The sequence below is a fragment of the Pseudorca crassidens genome, chromosome 5, assembly GCF_039906515.1.
Source record: "Pseudorca crassidens isolate mPseCra1 chromosome 5, mPseCra1.hap1, whole genome shotgun sequence".
Lineage (NCBI taxonomy): Eukaryota > Metazoa > Chordata > Mammalia > Artiodactyla > Delphinidae > Pseudorca > Pseudorca crassidens.
In genome coordinates, this window is record NC_090300.1 from 15,792,533 (window position 1) to 15,811,276 (window position 18,744).

The 18,744-nt window shown below is 42.6% G+C and overlaps 1 protein-coding gene across 1 annotated transcript in view; it reads left to right on the forward strand.

Moving 5' to 3' along the window:
- Positions 1-18,744, forward strand: part of COL6A6 (collagen type VI alpha 6 chain) — a 109,818-nt gene continuing 91,074 nt past the window's right edge. Inside the window, exons 1-7 of the mRNA XM_067737430.1 lie at positions 1-61; positions 2,373-2,960; positions 4,215-4,835; positions 5,911-6,471; positions 7,638-8,195; positions 11,182-11,757; positions 13,596-14,165. Of these exons, the coding sequence (XP_067593531.1) occupies positions 1-61; positions 2,373-2,960; positions 4,215-4,835; positions 5,911-6,471; positions 7,638-8,195; positions 11,182-11,757; positions 13,596-14,165 (3,535 nt within the window). The remainder of the gene's footprint in view (positions 62-2,372; positions 2,961-4,214; positions 4,836-5,910; positions 6,472-7,637; positions 8,196-11,181; positions 11,758-13,595; positions 14,166-18,744) is intronic.

Below are 18,744 nucleotides of genomic sequence, written 5' to 3' on the forward strand. Positions count from 1 at the left end.
ATGCTGCTCACTTTGCTCCTTATGATAATTTGTTCCCATGTTTCTGTCAACCAACATTCTGGTAAGGAAAAAAATGAAAAGAATTCTTTTCCTTAATTTTCATTATGGAAAATAATATATGAGTTTGACTTGCTTAAAAGTTAAGTGTTTTGTTTTCCTTTGTTTTGATTTTGATGATAGTAAGGGTGGGAGTGGCAGCTCAGTTTCTTTTGATGTCACCCTGTGTTCCTTTGAAGATCATTTGTTTCTGGATCTTATTCCTTGTTCACAATAGGAAGATATGAGAACTATTTTCTTGTCCTCAGTTTCAACTACTTCTAGGTCTTCTGGGAGGTTGCATGAAAATTCTCTTTTAACATTAAGTTCAGGCCTGGAAAATTTGAAATGTCTCTTCCTAATTCGTTTGTGCCAAAACATTTGTCTTGGTTAAGCATCCAGATTTTGCTCCAATTTAAACTGAGTGTCTGATTATTGTAAAGAAAGTGCTTTTACCCTGAAGAGAGAGCTCCAGAGCCATCCACTGTCAGCAATCTATGTCCAGTGGACTTGAAGTCAAAATACTGGCCAAGCCTTCACAGCCTCTACCACCTCCTAAATAATCCGTTCTTATACTGGTCGCTTCATGTCCAGGGCCACCTAGATTGGCTTTTACAGTTTTCTCAAGGACTCTGACCTTGGAAGCAAGTTTTCTGGAGAGACAGATTAGACTTTGCCCTGCAAACATCTTCCTTTGATGTCTCACTAGGCCTATTATTAAGCTTTTTAAAGAAAGACAGTGTTTTTTCCCCAGTTGTTCTGTGGTTCACATACAGTGATGGGCCTGGTTAGAACCTAAATATGCCTCCTGTGCCAGTGGCTACATTTCTTTTCTCCATACAAAATATGGGGATTTGTCCATGAATAGAAAGGTCACTTTTGGTCACAAGTCAAGCCATCCTACGCAGTACTCACCTGACAGTCCTCAGAGGGGTTCCAGACTTCTCTTGGAGGAAGATGTTGATCCCCTCAATTAGTTTTTCCCCTGAGATTCTGCTGGCTATATGATCATCAAAGCAATCTCAAACTGGTTGAAATCATGTTGCTTAGAAGAAAAGAAAGAATGATTTTATCCACTATGCCTTGATCAGACTGCTCTAAAGAGAATGAAGTAACATGCTGGGGTGCCAAAGCTGATTTCCTCACAGTTGTAGACAAGAAAAGATTGAAGTTCTTTTAATTTGATTAGAATTTATCTTGTGACTATTTCAGATAATCAGAAACTCAGAGTGAGGAGAGACCTTAGATATTTTCTAGTTGAATCTACTCATTTAAAATATGAAGAAACTGAGGCCCAAGTATATTGAATGGCTTGACAGAGCTGGAAGAATTAGCTGATAGCAAAGTCAGGACTCACATTGCTTGTTCAATTACACTGTATTTTCTTAAACATACACCATCCAGACACACACAAATATTTCCCTCCCTTCCCTGGACCAGAAATGGAGCTTATAGAACAGTTGTAAGAGCTCTGAATTCAAACCAGCAGACAGACCATGAGCAAATGATATTTTGTGCTTGAACCAAATAACTCTCTATCACATAAAAATATAATTTTACATACCTAGCATTGAATCTGGCATCAAATGAAGCCTTAAAAGCTCAGCAAAGTATTGTATTCCTCTATAAAAATTATATTCTTAATAGAAATTAAAAGTATAATCCTATTCCTAGCTTAAGGTAGGAATGCTAATGTTTCTATCACATTTTACATTTGTGAGAATAAATTTACCAATTATAATGCCCACTCATCAAAAAATATTGTAAATAACTTTAAGATAGATTAATGCAATCTCATATTTATGGTTTTTAGGATTCTTTTTAAACTTCACCAATTTGACACTTTGAATACAAAACTAATATGTTTATAAGTTAATCAGATCACTTGTTGCTTTGCTTAAGTGGAAATCACAATGAAAGGCTATTTTTTAGATTTCTCCATTCAAATTTGATTTGATTAGATTCTCAATGAAAATGTTTATCGTGTTGATATAAAGTGAGGTCAAATTCTGAAAGAAAAAAAAGACATGGGGAGATTATCCACTAAACATATAAAAACCCATGATTTTTAACTTGTTTATATTTACCTATTTCTACTTAATCCCTTGCAAAAGTGATGCTTAATTTCATGATCAGTTCAAATGAGAGGGTGTATAAAGAATCAGCCCAAGAAACAATATTTTTCTTGAGAGAATGTGTATTATTTTCAGCGCATTGGAAAGATATTACAAATACAAACAAAAGAGGGAAGTAATGTTTTTCCCATATGGTTGGCATTAAACTTGGTAGTAAATTTTTGAAGTTTGCTTTGTTTGTGTTTGTCTATGGGTTTGTAGGCCCTGAGTATGCCGATGTGGTGTTTCTGGTGGACAGCTCTGACCACATGGGAATTAAATCCTTCCCGTTTGTAAAGACATTCATCAACAAAATGATCACCAGCCTCCCCATAGAGGCCCACAAGTACCGTGTGGGCCTGGCCCAGTACAGCGATGGGCTCCACAGAGAATTCCAGCTCAGCACCTTCAAGAGCAGAGGGCCCATGTTGAACCACCTCAAGAAGAACTTCAGGTTCCTGGGTGGCTCCCTGAGGATTGGTAACACTCTCCAGGAGGTACACACAACCTACTTCTCAAACGGGAGGGACAGGAGACAGTTTCCCCCGATCCTGGTGGTCCTGGCTTCAGCCGAGTCTGAGGATGCCGTGGAAGAGGCCTCCAAGGCGCTGCGCAACGACGGGGTGAGGATCATCTCCGTGGGTATGCAGGGGGTGTCCGAGGAGACCCTGAAGGCCATGGCTACAGGCCAGTTCCACTACAGCCTCCGGACGGTCCGAGACCTCAGCACGTTCTCCCAAAACATGACGCAGATTCTCAAGGATGCGGCTCAGTACAAGGAAGGAGCAGTCAATGACATTCTTGTGGAAGGTGGGTTCAGGGCGCGTGTGTAGGGATGATGATAAAATGCTTTTGGAAGATCAACAAGAGGAGAGGATGGAGACTCTATGAACATCCCCTTCCCCAAAAGCTGGGCTGCATTTTCAGATGTTAAATTCTGCATAAATCATTCTGGAATGATTGTGGCCTTTTTAAATCCAGTGAACTTGGTGAGCCTTGGTTTTCCATGCTTCACTTATTGCTCATCATTCACAGGCTTCCTCCACCCTGCTCCCAGCTGCCTGAGCTTTCTTCCTGGGCTTCAGTTGCTATGTAGTTTTATTCCTGGTTCATTTAAAAGGTAGATTTGCTCCTAAAAAAATCCTTGACTCCAGAAGCCGTATAATGTCATCACAGGATGTTAGAGCTTGAAACAACTTCAGGAAGTCCAAAACCTCTGTTCCACAGAGAGGTACTTGCGGGCCCTCTTAGAGATGATGTGACCTGGCCCTGCAGTCTGGAGTCAGAGCTACGCCTGTGTGGTTTCAGTCCCATGCTGCCCCTTCCTGCAGCTCTGTTCTAAATTAGCTTCCCCGTGTTCTGCTCCAACTCCAACCTGCTGTCCTGGTCTGTCCCCTTGTGCTCTCCCATTAGCAAGAATGGCCAAGAGTTTATGAACATCATCCAAGAGAGGGGCAGGAGAGAGCCAGTAAAAAAACAATTTGCTCAAAGTGTACAAGTGCAAACAAGTGATGTAAGAAACTCACATTATGTCTGGTTAAGTCAGTTTGAGTGAGATGACATATAAAACTGTCTATTGATACTGGAGAATGCTGCTTTTCTTGTAGCAATCTATGAAAATATGGGAATCCTATTACTAGCATCTTTCCCGAATAAAATATTGGAATGTCAATTGCTATTCCATTACCATCCTTTAAGAATGTTTGGACTATAAATACTGATTTTATTAGTGATTTTAATACAATAGCAGTAGCTTCTGTTCACTGAGTGACTTTTATGTGCCAGGTCCCATACTAAACACATGATCTCATTTAATCCCCATAACAACTCTATGAGATCATTATTAAGGTTACTTATATTTTACAGATGTGGAAATTGGAGCTGGGAGGTTAGCTAAACTCCCACCTTTGAACCCAGGACTCTCTGATCTCGGCTTCATAATCATTTTGTACACCTCCTTCCATCTTTAAGGGCATAACTAAGTTCTGGTTGAGTTCTCCGTGTCTTTTAATGCTGAGCAGAGATGCTGAATTGAAACTCTGCCTGTTCATTCCTTGCCCACAGTTTGCCAAGGCCCTTCTGTGGCAGATGTTGTGTTCCTGTTGGATATGTCCATCAACGGCAGCTGGGAGGACTTTGACTATCTTAAAGAATTCCTGGAAGAAAGTGTATCTGCTCTGGACATCAAGGAAAACTGCATGAGGGTTGGCCTTGTGGCCTATAGCAATGAGACGAAGGTGATTAACCCACTGAGCAGTGGCATAAACAAGTCGGAGGTTCTCCAGGATATACAGAGCCTCTCTCCCCAGGCCGGGAAGGCCTACACTGGAGCTGCCTTGAGAAAGATCAGGAAGGAGGTTTTCAGCGTGCAGCATGGCAGTCGGAAGAATCAGGGGGTGCCACAGATAACTGTGCTGGTGACCCATAGCCCGTCTGAGGACAACGTGACCAAGGCTGCTCTGAACCTCCGGCGCCAGGGGGTGACCATCTTCACCATGGGCATAGAGGGGGCCAGCGACGCCCAGCTGGAGAAGATCGCATCTCACCCTGCCAAGCAGTACGTCTCCAAACTGAAAACCTTCTCCGACCTGGCCGCCCACAACCAGACGTTTCTAAAGAAACTGCGGAACCAGATCACACACACAGTCTCTGTCGTTTCCGAAAGGACTGAAACCCTCAAATCTGGTAAAGCCTTTTGCTGAGAGAAGGATTATTCCCATCGTTTTGCTTTTTTCTTGTCTTGCAGGTGTTCTGTGTACAAAAGGGCTTGGCAGGCATGATGTAGGGAGGGAGAGTGAGTTCCTGACTTTTTAATTTAACTTGATAATAGGAAACGTAAATTGGGGGAGAATAAAATCTCTTGAGGTGTTGGAATGGGAAGACGGGATTTCTTTTTTTATTTGCTCTTTTGCACAGCTTTACTTGGATTCTTTGTTACTTCTCAACACTCCAGAATACCTTCCTTTGTTATTTCCCGCTCTGCACTTTTTCCTTTCTCACCTTTGCCTCTCATGTTTCCTTGCCTTTCCTTTCTTTTTTTTTGTGTGTGAGTACTTTTCTCTCCCTCCTCTTCTTCCCTCAGCCTCAAATTCCAATTTAGAGAATAAAGAGGAAGCATGATTTGGATTGAGGACAGAGTAATGAATTTATTGGGAGGTACTATTCTAGTATCAGTGAGTTTAGAGAGAGACAGAGAGCAATGTATTTCATATATTTCATACATACACATGTATTTTTCATAAATTATGTGTGTGCATGCAATACATATATATATCTGCATCCTTCAACAAATATTTACAGCATGTCGACTGCAGAAGTGTCACTGCCTGGCATAAATAAGGCCACTGACAATACCCCTGGTTGTGTTAACTGACCAGGAGTAGATGAAGGGTAAATACTTTGTTCAAGATTTCAAGAAAGACGGCACTTTGTCCACCATGTCCAGTTAAATGCTACCTTCTCTAGCTCGCAAATCACCACTTAACATTTTGCTAAACAGTTACTCCCTGCTAAGAGAAGTGACTTGTAAAAAGCATCTTCATGTTTTCTTTCTAATCTTTTACTACATCCAGATTGACTCTGATCCTTGATACAAATCATCTCAAACTGTCACAGATAATTCATTTGGGTCTTTAACATGGAGAAACTGTTTCCCATTTTTCTGTCTGACAAGGCTGGTGTTTGCCCTTCCTCCCACCTGCCCCTGTGTCTCTGTCCCACTTGCCCCAATGCCACACTCAGTTTTCGTGTTGCATTTTAGGTTGTGTGGACACTGAGGAAGCAGACATCTATCTGCTCATCGATGGCTCTGGGAGCACCCAGGCCACGGACTTCCAGGAAATGAAGACCTTCCTGTCGGAGGTTGTAGGGATGTTCAACATCGCTCCCCAGAAGGTGCGAGTTGGGGCTGTCCAGTATGCTGACCGCTGGGACTTGGAATTTGAGATCAATAAATACACCAACAAGCATGATGTGGGAAAGGCCATCGAGAACATCAGGCAGCTGGGCGGGAACACAAACACAGGTGCAGCCTTGAACTTCACCCTGGGGCTGCTGCAGAAAGCGAAGAGGCAGCGGGAAAACAGAGTGCCAAGCCACCTTGTTGTCCTGACCAACAGTGTGTCCCAGGACAGCATCTTGGGGCCCGCAAACAGACTGAGAGAGGAGCTCATCCACGTCTATGCCATTGGGGTCAAGGAGGCCAATGAGACACAGCTGCGAGAAATCGCAGGCGAGGAGAAGCGGGTGTACTATGTGCATGACTTTGATGCCTTGAAAGACATAAGAAACCAGGTTGTTCAAGAAATCTGTGCCAAAGAAGGTAGGACTCCTTGCCTTTGGACTTCAGCTCCCAAATTGCTTTCCTGCAGTATTTATTTTTTGTTTTTTTGATTGAAATATAGTTGATTTACAATGCTGTGTTAACTTCTGCTGTACGGTTATACATATATACACATTCTTTTTCATATTCTTTTCCATTATGGTTTATCACAGGATATTGAATATAGTTTCCTGTGCTGTACAATAGGACCTTTTTGTTTACCCATCCTATACATAACAATTTACATCTACTTTCTGCAGTGTTTGATGCTGCAGGTGTGCAGAAACAGCATAAATGACCAAGCTGAGATTCATTGACTCGTGGAGCTGTTTATTATCCAGAACAAAATGAAGGGCCCATTATAGTGTTGCTCTAATTATTATTATCTGAAGCATAAAAAGAATATTTCAGGTTTATTTCGGTTGCTTTTTAATAAAATGTGTATGAAATCTTCTAGAGCTAGATAAGTAATTTTCAACTAGGGGTGATTTTTTCCCCCTCAGGGGATGGTTGGCAATGTCTAGAGACAATTTTGGTGGTGATAACTAGGGGAGTGCTAATTAATTAGCTTCTAATAAGTATTAATTAGCTTCTCCCCACAAATCCCTGTGAGGATAGATCTATGATTAGACACTGCCTGTGTAATATGATCAAATGATTTCTGATTTTAAGGAGTACTACAGGTTTATTTAAATTGCTTTTTGATAAAACATGTATGAAATCTTCTAGAGTTAGATCAATAGTTTTCAACCAGGGGTGATTTTGCCCCCTTAGGGAACAGTTGGCAATGTCTAGAGACATTTTTGGTGGTCATAATTGGGGCAGCACTACTGGCATCTAACAGGTAGAGGGCAGGGATACTGCTAAACATCCTACAGTATCCTACAGTGCATGGATTGCCCTCCACAATACAAATTTTCCAGCCCACAATGTCAGTAGTGCTGAGGCTGAGAAACCCTGAGTTACATATTAAAGCAAATTACTAAATAACAAAGAGAATAGGCTCCCTCTCATTGCCTTCAATGCATTATTTACCTGATAACAGCCCTTACCAAGTACATGCTTAACTTACATATAGAATTATTTGTGTTTTGGGTTTTTCTGTTCACTCTTAATCTTTTTACACGAAGCCAACTTGAATAACCCATCTCCTTTCTCTTGTGTAGCCTGCAAAGAGATGAAGGCCGACATCATGTTTCTGGTGGACAGTTCTGGCAGTATAGGACCTGAAAACTTCATCAAAATGAAAACATTTATGAAAAACCTGGTGAGCAAATCTCAGATTGGGGGAGATAGGGTGCAAATCGGTGTAGTCCAGTTCAGTGACATCAATAAGGAGGAGTTTCAGCTCAACAGATATATGTCCCAGGGGGAAATTTCAGATGCAATAGACCGAATGGCTCACATTGGAGAAACTACCTTGACCGGTAGCGCCCTGACCTTCGTGTCTCAGTACTTCAGCCCTGCCAAGGGGGCCCGACCCAACGTCAGGAAGTTCCTCATTCTCATCACGGACGGTGAGGCTCAGGACACAGTCAAGGACCCAGCAGTGGCACTTCGGCAAGAAGGCATAATTATCTACTCCGTGGGGGTGTTTGGCTCCAATGTCACCCAGCTTGAGGAGATCAGTGGGAGGCCGGAGATGGTTTTTTATGTTGAGAATTTTGACATTCTGCAACACATTGAAGACGACCTTGTTTTTGGAATATGCAGCCCCCATGAAGGTAGGTGTGGGCATATTCACTATAGGGGGATTATCCAAATGCCACAAATACATGTTAGTCGTTTCTTGAACTAAGCAGACTACTATTTGAACATTGTATCCTAGTGGCTTTTGACTTGCTTATAGAAATGAAAGTTTCCTCAACAGAACTGTTAAATTAGACAGTAAGGAACAATTCTGATCCACCTAGATGCTTTCCCTTTTGTAGACAAAGCACTAGGGTGATGAATCCTCCATTTAAGGAAAATAGTATCGTACCGGATTTTAGGTCTGGTTCCCTAGAAGCAGAAGCTGAGTCGGGGGTTCTTGTGGAAGTGATTTATTTATTTATTTATCTATTGCTTTTCCTTTTTTAAAAATTTTATTGGAGTATAGTTGATTTACAATGTCGTGTTAGTTTCAGGTGTACAGCAAAGTGATTCAGTTATACATACATACATATATATGTTCTTTTTCAGTTTCTTTTCCCATATAGGTTACTATAAAATATTGAGTAGAGTTCCCTGTCCTATACCGTAGGTCCTTGTTGGTTATCTATTTTATATATAGTAGTGTATATATGTTAATCCCAACCTCCTAATTTATCCCTTCCCCCCCTCCTCCCCTTTGGTGACCATAAGTTTGTTTTCTGTCTCTGAGTTTGTTTTGTAAATAAGTTCATTTGTATCTTTTTCTTTTTAGATTCCACAGTATAAGTGATATCATATGATATTTGTCTTTCTCTATCTGGCTTACTTCACTTAGTATGATAATCTCTAGGCCCATGCATGTTGCTGCAAATGGTATTATTTCATTCTTTTTATGGCTGAGTAATATTCCATTATATATATGGACATTTAGGTTGTTCCTTGCCTCAGCTATTGTAAACAGTGCTGCTATGAACATTGGGGTGCATGTATGTTTTCGAATTATGGTTACCTCTGGATTTAGGCCCAGGAGTGGGATTGCAGCATCATACAGTAGCTCTATTTTTAGTTTTTTAAGGAATCTCTATACTGTTCTCCATAGTGGCTTCACCAATTTACATTCCCACCAACAATGTAGGAGGGTTCCCTTTTCTCCACACCTCTCCAGCATTCATTATTTGTAGACTTTTGATTTATTGAGGAGGTGTTTTCAGAAGAGAAGTAAGGAGGGCAGGACAGGGCATGGGTAAGAGTTAAGCAAGGAGGTGGTCTCAGCTAGAGTCTGGCTTCAGCCTCATCCCACGGGGAGCACTGGAGCATGAATTACATCACAGAGTCGGTTTCACCTTGAGGCAGGGGCCCAGCCTTGTATAATCTGAGTTTGGGGGCTATGTGTGGTCCACTGAGACAGGCGATAGAGGGGTATAACCTCCTGGGCAAGGTGTCTCCCCTTTGACCTAACATCCACTATACATGTTTGTTCATTTTACAATTTTTAAAAATCAATACTTACATAAAATGAGATAATCTTTGTAAAAACATGTTGATATTTATTAAATCCTATAAAGGAGGAATATAATATAGGAACTTGAGCAATGGATGCTTCCAAGGAAATAAATAGTATAGTCACCCACATGTTCCTAGGAGACTGCAGAGTAAGGGAAGTGATAAAACTTAGGTTCAGCAGAAATAAGGGGCTGATTTATACTGCGACCCATGGGACTTGATGACAGAGGCATTCTGAAAAACCTCTATGGAGGAGATGGATCTTAATGGAATTTTGAAGGAAAAGAGGGACATTGTTCTGTTGTTCAAATAACAGTTCTTGTCAACCCCCACTAGAAGTCTTGGTGACTGTGGTCTATGTTTTGTGGCAAGAGGAATACACCTGGATTACATGTCCTGGTAACTCCACCCAGAATAAATCTGACCTTTTTGAAGGGTGCCAGCACTGAGCAGTCTACCCCCCAGCCCCCTGGGTAATCCAAGCAGGTCCCCTGGGCAGCCGAAGGCCAGAGGGACATAGTTTCTCTTTGTGAGGACCCAGACTTTCTGGAGAATTTGGTTACGGCTCTGTACACATGGCCTCTAGTTAGGGGGGGAAGTGCATTGGCTTTAGGATTTGCAACAGCCCAACCACGGAGCAATAAAGTGGCTGTCAAGGAAGGGAATGTGGTGAGCCTTGGAGGGGGCAGCGGGAATCTTCTCACAGTTCCATTTCTCCAGAATGGATGAGTTAACATTTGGAACACACCTTCCTAAGGCCTGTAGAGGGATGGTGCTACATAGAGACTAAATCATTCACCATCTTACAATTCCACTTCTCCAGAATGAGTGAGTTGGAGTTTGGAACTCTGTACCTTGAGTTAGAATGTGATACACACATGGACTAATTGGGTCTTTCCTGCTTTACTTTTCCATGGCATTGACCCTACATTTAAAAAGTTAACAAGAAGTCATGCTAGGACCACTTGGTTGGGCCAGGTATGAAATGGGTTTATTTTTATGACGAGGCCCAATCATGAAAACAGATAATGTCTTAAGAAAGTCAAAAAGGGAGAAAATGTAACCTTGAAAAGTTAAACATGAAAAAATATACAGTGTTGCCAAATTCATTTTCATCTGGTCATTTCCCCAGGGTTCATTTTAAGAATAAAATCTCATGGTCCCTGTGGCTTAAAAAAAATAAACAAATTAGTGTAAATGAAAGCACATGTTGAAGGTACCACTTAAACACAGGAAAATTTCCTCAGAATTTTGAATTTTTTTTTTTTTGGTCCAAAAGCACTTGACATGTTTATCCCTGATGATCCTGTGACCCACCTTCCCACCCCCTTCCCAACCCCTGCAGTAAGCTTCACGTCACATCTGCCTTGTCCTAAAAGCCACCTAAATGAGCATTACTATGTACTGGCAGCACAAATGCATGTGTGTTGTGTCTGTTGTCCAGGGAGCGGACATTCCAATGTACAGCTTGATCCTATGGAGAGGAGACACTGGCATTTAAAAAACAGGTGGGGGAGGGGAGTCCTGCATGATGTGCAAGCTAATCTCATCCAGTTTTCCTTTCTCCTCCTTCAGAATGCAAGCGCATTGAAGTTTTAGATGTCGTGTTTGTAATTGACAGCTCTGGCAGCATTGACCATGATGAGTATAATATCATGAAGGACTTCATGATTGGCTTGGTGAAAAAAGCTGATGTGGGCAAGAATCACGTCCGGTTTGGGGCTCTGAAGTATGCAGATGACCCAGAGGTGCTGTTTTATCTGGATAACCTTGGCACAAAACGGGAGGTGATCTCGGTGCTCCAAAATGACCAGCCCATGGGGGGCAACACTTACACCGCCAAGGCCCTGGACTTCTCAGACCACATGTTCACTGAAGCCTGGGGCAGCCGCCTGCACAAGGGGGTCCCCCAGGTCCTCATCGTAATCACTGATGGGGAATCCCATGATGCCGATAAGCTCAATGCCACAGCCAAGGCCTTACGGGACAAGGGCATCCTTGTCCTGGCCGTTGGGATCGCTGGTGCCAACCCCGTGGAGCTGCTGGCCATGGCAGGATCAAGTGACAAGTACTTCTTTGTGGAAACTTTTGGAGGCCTGAAGGGGATATTTTCAGATGTGTCCGCCAGTGTGTGTAACTCTTCAAAAGTAGGTAAGATTCATCCATTAAGTTTTTAATTATCAGCAGAGGTCCAAATAAGGGAGAAACCAAAGAGAAGGGGCACTGAGAGTTCTGCAGAAGTTCCCACATTGTGGAATCTCAAATTGGAAAGACCTCAAGGTTGTTTCATTTGGCCTTCCACAACATTCCCACTCACTTCTGCCTAAACTCTTCCAATGATGGGAAATTCACCATTTCAAACAGGCTTTATTTATTGGAACGCAACTGTGTTTACATGCCACTTTCACCCTCTAGTTCTCCTTCCTGTTCTTTACACAAGAAATCAAATCCCTCTCTTCCTAAGAACCAGCGACCACTGCTTGAAGCCCTCTCTCCTCCATTCTGGAAGTCCCCTGTGCCTTCACCCGTTTCTGTTATGGCACAAGTTCATTTGCAATATGGAGCCCAATGTTAAGCCCTCAGTTTTAGCCTCAGATGTTTCCAGAGAAGATTGTGAGTAGGACTTCTTTTGCCCTGGATGCTGTGTTTCTATTCTGGCAGCTAGAAATTGCATTGCTGTATGTATGTATGTATGTATGTATTCATTCATTCATTCATTCAGCTGCCACTTTACACTTTTGTTTCAAAGGGAGATTGTGGATTATTAAAATTCCTTAGTATTTCTATTAGGATGTGTTTTACCAAAAATACCAAGTATTTTTAATTAGATGAATTAATATTAATCAAGGATTTCAAAATCTTGGTGCAGTTCCTTTTAAAACTTATTTAACTTTCCTGTTTTTCATATGCCTTGCCTCCTGAGAATGCAGCTACTGTCTTTTTCTTTCACAAAACTAAAAAAATCGATCTGGATCTCACTGAAAACCAGAAAGAATCTCTTACTTTCTGTTGGCCAATGTCTAAAAATCAATCTGCCCCTTTCAAGTCCATTGTAGAAGTTGAAATTGAACGTTTATACTGGAAGTTTTCCCTTGGGCACTGAAACAAAGGAATTTAATGAACTAAACAATTCCCGAAGGATCTGTTTACCCTATATTTTATCTCTTCCTTGCTTATCTCGGCTACAGGAATCTCAGACACCTTTAACATTTTCTGAGGTTAAAATGAGAATTAATAAAGTTAGTTCAATGGTGAGCTCTCTGGGGAATTCAAGGAAATGATAATGCTTTCCAGAAGGCTAAGGAACACACATGAGCTCGTGCCAAGCATAACTCATTCACTGGCAACGGCCTTTCACATTCTTTTTGTTAATTTGCTGTGTTAAGACAAGGGAAGCATCTCTAAGCCATAGTGCGTTGTTCAAAAACATTTTTCTCAAGTAGACATTTTTGCCTGTATACACCAGAAAATGGGCTGATTAAGAAACAAACTGACTAGATATAGGCTGGAAGTCATGATTCTCAAAGCTCAATTTGCCCTAAGAAACTAGAATAGCACTTATTGGCTCAACTGGCCAGCAAGGCCAAGCCAATAATACAGACCATCTGTCTCTTGTTTGCATCCCTAAATGGAGGTGTGTTTTTTCTTGCTATGCTGCTACTGTCACTGAGCTTTCTGGAAGAGTTAAAGCTAGATTGCAGGTGAGAACAATATTTCTGTGGCACCACACCCATTTCTTTGACATCTCGGTGTGAGACCAAACAGAAAAGCCAAGAGAAGCCTAAAAGGACGTGGGAATTGTATATGCCTCATGCTGCCTTTATGCCCAATTGTTTGTTTTTGTTTCCTCTCCAGTTAATGGGACCACAGGGTGGCTTAAGCTAAGAAACCAGCTTCAGAAATAGCATTTCTCTGTAGCTGGAAACATTTGACTTCTGCTGGGTTAGAGAAAGAATAAAAATCTGATTTTGTTGCTGTGTACTTTGTAGATTGTGAAATTGAAAAAGTAGACCTCGTGTTCCTCATGGATGGTTCGAATAGCATTCATCCAGATGACTTCAAGAAGATGAAGAAATTCTTGGCATCTGTCGTTCAAGACTTCGATGTCAGTGTCAACAGAGTGCGTATAGGAGCTGCCCAGTTCAGCCACACCTACCGGCCGGAGTTTCCACTGGGAACTTTCATCGGCAAAAAGGAGATCTCCTTTCAGATTGAAAACATCCAGCAGATCTTTGGATACACGCACATTGGCTCTGCTCTCCGGCAGGTAGGGCACTACTTCCAGCCGGACATGGGCAGCCGGATCAACACAGGTACCCCGCAGGTGCTGCTGGTCCTCACAGATGGCCAGTCCCAAGACGAAGTGGCTCAGGCCGCGGAAGAGCTGAGACACAGAGGGATCAACATTTACTCCGTGGGCATCGGGGATGTGGATGACCAGCAGCTCGTTCAGATCACCGGGACTGCCGATAAAAAACTGACAGTTCACAACTTTGACGAACTGAAAAAGGTCAAGAAGAGGATCGTTCGCAACATCTGTACCTCGGGGGCTGAGAGCAGTGAGTATTGAAAGTGTCCTTCGTGTTTGTTCCTTCCCTGGGGCTGGTGGGAAAACGTAGCTTTGTGCCTCCGGATTTCAAATTAAGCTTTTCACAGTTATCAAGTATTTTTTGTGACTTGTGGATTAAGAAACAGGATATTGGAGAGACTCTGTCCTTTTCTCTCCCCTTCTCCTGGGAGTACATGCCCCCTCTGTGAATGGGAATGCCTCAGCTTCAGAAGGTGTGAGGAGAAGGCCGTTGTTTACACTCTGGTTGGTTTCAGAGGCTGAGGAATGTGTCCCAAAGAAATGAACTATTTGACAGACTTGGGTTGCCTGGCAACGGGGCTGCCAAGTGCTGCCACAGGTAGGGAGGCAACATCTGTAGAGGTTTAGAGCTTTGTTATGAAACTTCACTGCAGAAGTTGGTAAATATCTTCTTAAAAATTAGCACATTTTGACATTTTTCCAATAGATTGAAAGAAAGGTCTTCAAGGATAAATAGCTTTTTCTATTTTTCTAAAAGTTCTGACTGGGTTAGCTGTGATTCTGTATAACTACCTGTGGATTATAACTAACCCTGGATTTCCACTTGGGAGAGGAAGGCTACAGGGTTGCTAAGAGGCAGCTCTGGAAATGGACAGTTAACTGGGCTGCAAATCCCCACTCCATGGCTATTTTTTCTTGGACAAGTGGCTTAACTTTTCTAAGTTTAAAATTTTCTCCTCTGTAAAATGTGAATGACAGAACACCTAGTTCAGAAGGTCACTGTGAAGATGAAATGAGAAAATGCATATGTAACGTTACTTTGAATAAACATGACACCTGGGATGCCATTATAAAGTCACTTCACTTTTGTCTACCATTGACCCATTCAGTTTATTCATGGGGGTCAGCTCTTCCCTTGCCCTCAGTCACTTTCAGGAAATAAGTGAACCTCTTCTTGGTGATGAATATGTCCATCCCCGTGGAACTATTCAAACTTCACGTGAAGGTTACTGCGAGAAGGTTACTGTGCTTTCCCTGCCACAGGCCACTCACCATGACAGAAGCGACTGCACACGGTTGGCATTCTATCCATTGTTCCCAACCTCCCACTTCTGCCTCCTTCTCCCAGGCCCTGCCCTCTTCTTACTGACCATGGTTTCTGGCCTCTCCAGAATGGGCTGGGGAAGGGAGAGGAGCCAAAGAGATTCAGGAAAGTTCCTACTTGATGGCATTTTTCAGGACTTCGTTTTCTCAGTAGCCCATGTCTAAAGCTGGGCCCATTCATGAATGTTTCAAAGACTTCCCCTCCTGCCCCCACCCCCTCCACCCCTACCAAAGCACATTTGTCAGAGCATCACTGTCTCTCCACCATAGCTCCCCTGAGGATGGTGAGCATCTCTCAATTCCAGATGTTCCCTTATGCCTTTCTCAGCCACCGGGCATCTAGTGATGCCTCCAGCTTTATCTGCTGCCAGCTCTTTGCCCCTCCAGGTGGCCTTCTTGGATGGGAGATCAGAGGAGCCCAACAGAGCTCTTTCTTACTTGCAGCTGTATCACCTCCATGGGAAACAATTACATGTCAATTTCCCCAGTAAATACTGGAAGTTCCAGCCCCCTGGTGTGGGTGCCTCTCCTTTGCAGAGAGCAGCGTGCCATCCTGTCTCATTCTTTAGAATTTCTAGGCTGTGTCATCTCCAAGTCACCTCTCAAATCTCCTCTCTCTTGACTTAAAGAGGACGTTACCTCCTCTCCTTGTGTGTGTGTGTGCTTGCGGGGAGAGACCTCATGGCACACCAACCATCGTCTCCAAAAGTGCTCCTCTAAACTCCAAGCTCAAACCTTTTATAAGACCCAGTGTGTGAGCCAAAGGTTAAGAGTCCTGTCATTGGTCAGGAATTATCACCTTTGTAAATCCCACTCTACTTTCCCCCCATACTTTGGAATGTGCCTGGTGACCTCAGCCAAACCTTCCACATGACTTTCCTTTTTCACATGAAATACCCATTTCCAATTATTAGGCAGAAAATGATCCCAGAACCATCTAGTCTGTCCTAGAGAGGATGAAAGAAGACCATGTGGAAAGTCAAAACAGTAGTCATGAATGTATAAATAAATAAATAAATAAATAAATAAATAAATAAACAAATAAGGAAAGTACCCTATAAAGGTAAACTTGAAGTGATTACTATAGCAAACAAGAATGTATGAGGCCTTTGTAGCCAAGCCTGGGCTGAGGAATAATGAGGCTAGAATGATAAAGCTGATAAAGCTTCAAAAGCCTGTGCAAACATAGCGGAGGATACTAGCTCCTCTTAAATGATAAACCCCCAAATCAAGGAAATCAGACAGTAGCTTGGTGTGTCTCAGAGCAAACCAGATTCAGAGCCTGAACATCCAGCTTTGCTTCTTATTAAAATATGCACCACTTTGGAGAGGTCACTCGCCTTTCTTTTCACATTTGTGCAGTTACATCATCTCTGTTTCTCTGATTGTACTTAGGCTTCAATTTATGGGAAAGGATGGTCAGCTGCATGGAGATATGAGGGAAGAATCAGTATTTCTTGTGCATCTGTGTAGGGTCAAGCATTTTAAAGTGTTTTAAATGCATTATCTCATTAAACTCCCAAACCCTCTGTGGTTTGGTTTCATTCCCATTTATAAATGAGAAACTGGGGCTCTAAGGAATATTGGTAACCTGACCCAGATCATACAGGAGGCAACAAAGTAAGCAAATTTTGAAACCTAGGTCTGTCTGATTCCAACCCATTTGTGGGTTGTTAAATAAGCTGCCAGTTCTCTTGATATAATCGCTGTCTAGGGTATCTGATGCTTACATTATAAGTGATGTGCTTCAACAATTAATAGCTGAAACTTATCAAGACATCATGGGTTTATAGCTCAAAGCTGCTGCTCCCTAAGGAAGCCACTCACTGCTAAGCTGTCACTTCTGACAGCACAATCTAACACTTGTAACCTGCATGATCTGGCATCACTGGACACCCTGGAGGTGGTGAAATAAGGTCGTTCAGCGTAGGAGCTCCAGACAGGCCTGGATCTGATTCCCACGTGCGAGATCCACCATAATAACTATGAGACCTCAGGCCAGCTTCTCTAAGTCACAGCTTCCCCTTCTGCAAAATGAGAATTAGAAGCATTTCTACTTATTCTGTGTTTCATAAGGACACGTGAGGAATGCATGGGAAGTGTGTATAAATGTTCAGCATGTCTTGGTAACTCTCACAGCGTATTACAGAGGGTATCTTGAAGTGATCTCATTAACACAGGTACATGGAGTGATGCAGTAGTTTAGTTCACAGAAGGACAATGTACCAAGAATTCCTTGGTTCAGGAACTTTAGTAGTTTAGCAACATTTCAGAGCCATATTCCAATTTAATGCCTCAACATGCATCACATTCCCCTAAACAACTCCAAAGTCTGTTTTCTTATCTTCATTCATGCTTATTCTCCTGATTTTTTTGGAGTCTACCTATTCTGACCACCCAAAGGAGACCCCAGGCAGTTTTCAGGGTATGGACTTGCTGCCTTTTCTGGTGTGGAGCCGTGACTGGGTAGCAAAAGAATCGAGAGTACCTCTCATCTTTTTCATCATCATGGAAGATGAGTCAAAAAGGAGATTCAGCAAAAGGCCAGTCTGATGAAGATGAAGTAGACACACCCTCAGGAATTGGCTCAAGGAATGTGGGAAATATAAGGAAAAAATAGACGGTCATTTCCAACTTTTCTTGACAAGAATCTCTTTATGTTCCTGTCTTAATAGCATTCTCTAGAAAGCAGAGCTTAAAGCACAGTTTATGTGCTAATACTCCAGTGGGAGTACAGTCCCAGGGAAGCAAGAGTGAGTGGAGGGAAGTGATACAGAAAAGAGAAAAGTACATACAAGATGTACATCACCAAGCTAGCTACAGCTTTTGAGAAAGCATCACTGGTACGTTGGTCCTGCAGAACATCACCCAGGGAAGCCTCAGAACCACTGCACAGACCAGCCTATCAGGGGGAATAAAGGCTGGTTATCTGCCGGTTCCTTCCTATCTACTGCCTCTCACTGGTCAGAGTTCACCCCATGGAGACTTACTCTCCCATCCTACTGCATCGTGCTATCAGCCCTTTGGAAAACCAGATACGGGGCCAGCAGTGCATTGTATCTGTGGCTGAAGTAGTGGAAGGGGCCAGAGATCCCGTGAGTTCAGCTGGGTTGGACGTGGGCACCAGAGTCATTGAGGAACTACCGCAGTGAGAATGATGGAGGCCGTGTCAAAGCCTGCCCATCCCCCATAGTGTGGGAGACCCAGCGATGGCGGCTGCCAAGGCTCTCCAGTGGACAAATGTCCAACTCCTGTGTGTGTGTGCGGCCGGGACTGAGGGAGGGGGAGGGCAGAAGCAATCTGGGAGGTATATAAACTAGGTCTTCACCTAACTATATTTGCTAGATCGTTCTTTCTCTTTTTTTCATCTAAGATATCCCCTTCTTTCAAATCTCCAAAGAAATTTTTCTCTTAACCCAGTTAATAACAGTCAACAGCCCGACTTTGCCCTTTGCTCAAAAACTTCTGAGAAAAGGGAAAATAATCTCAAAAATCTGTCTTCTAAT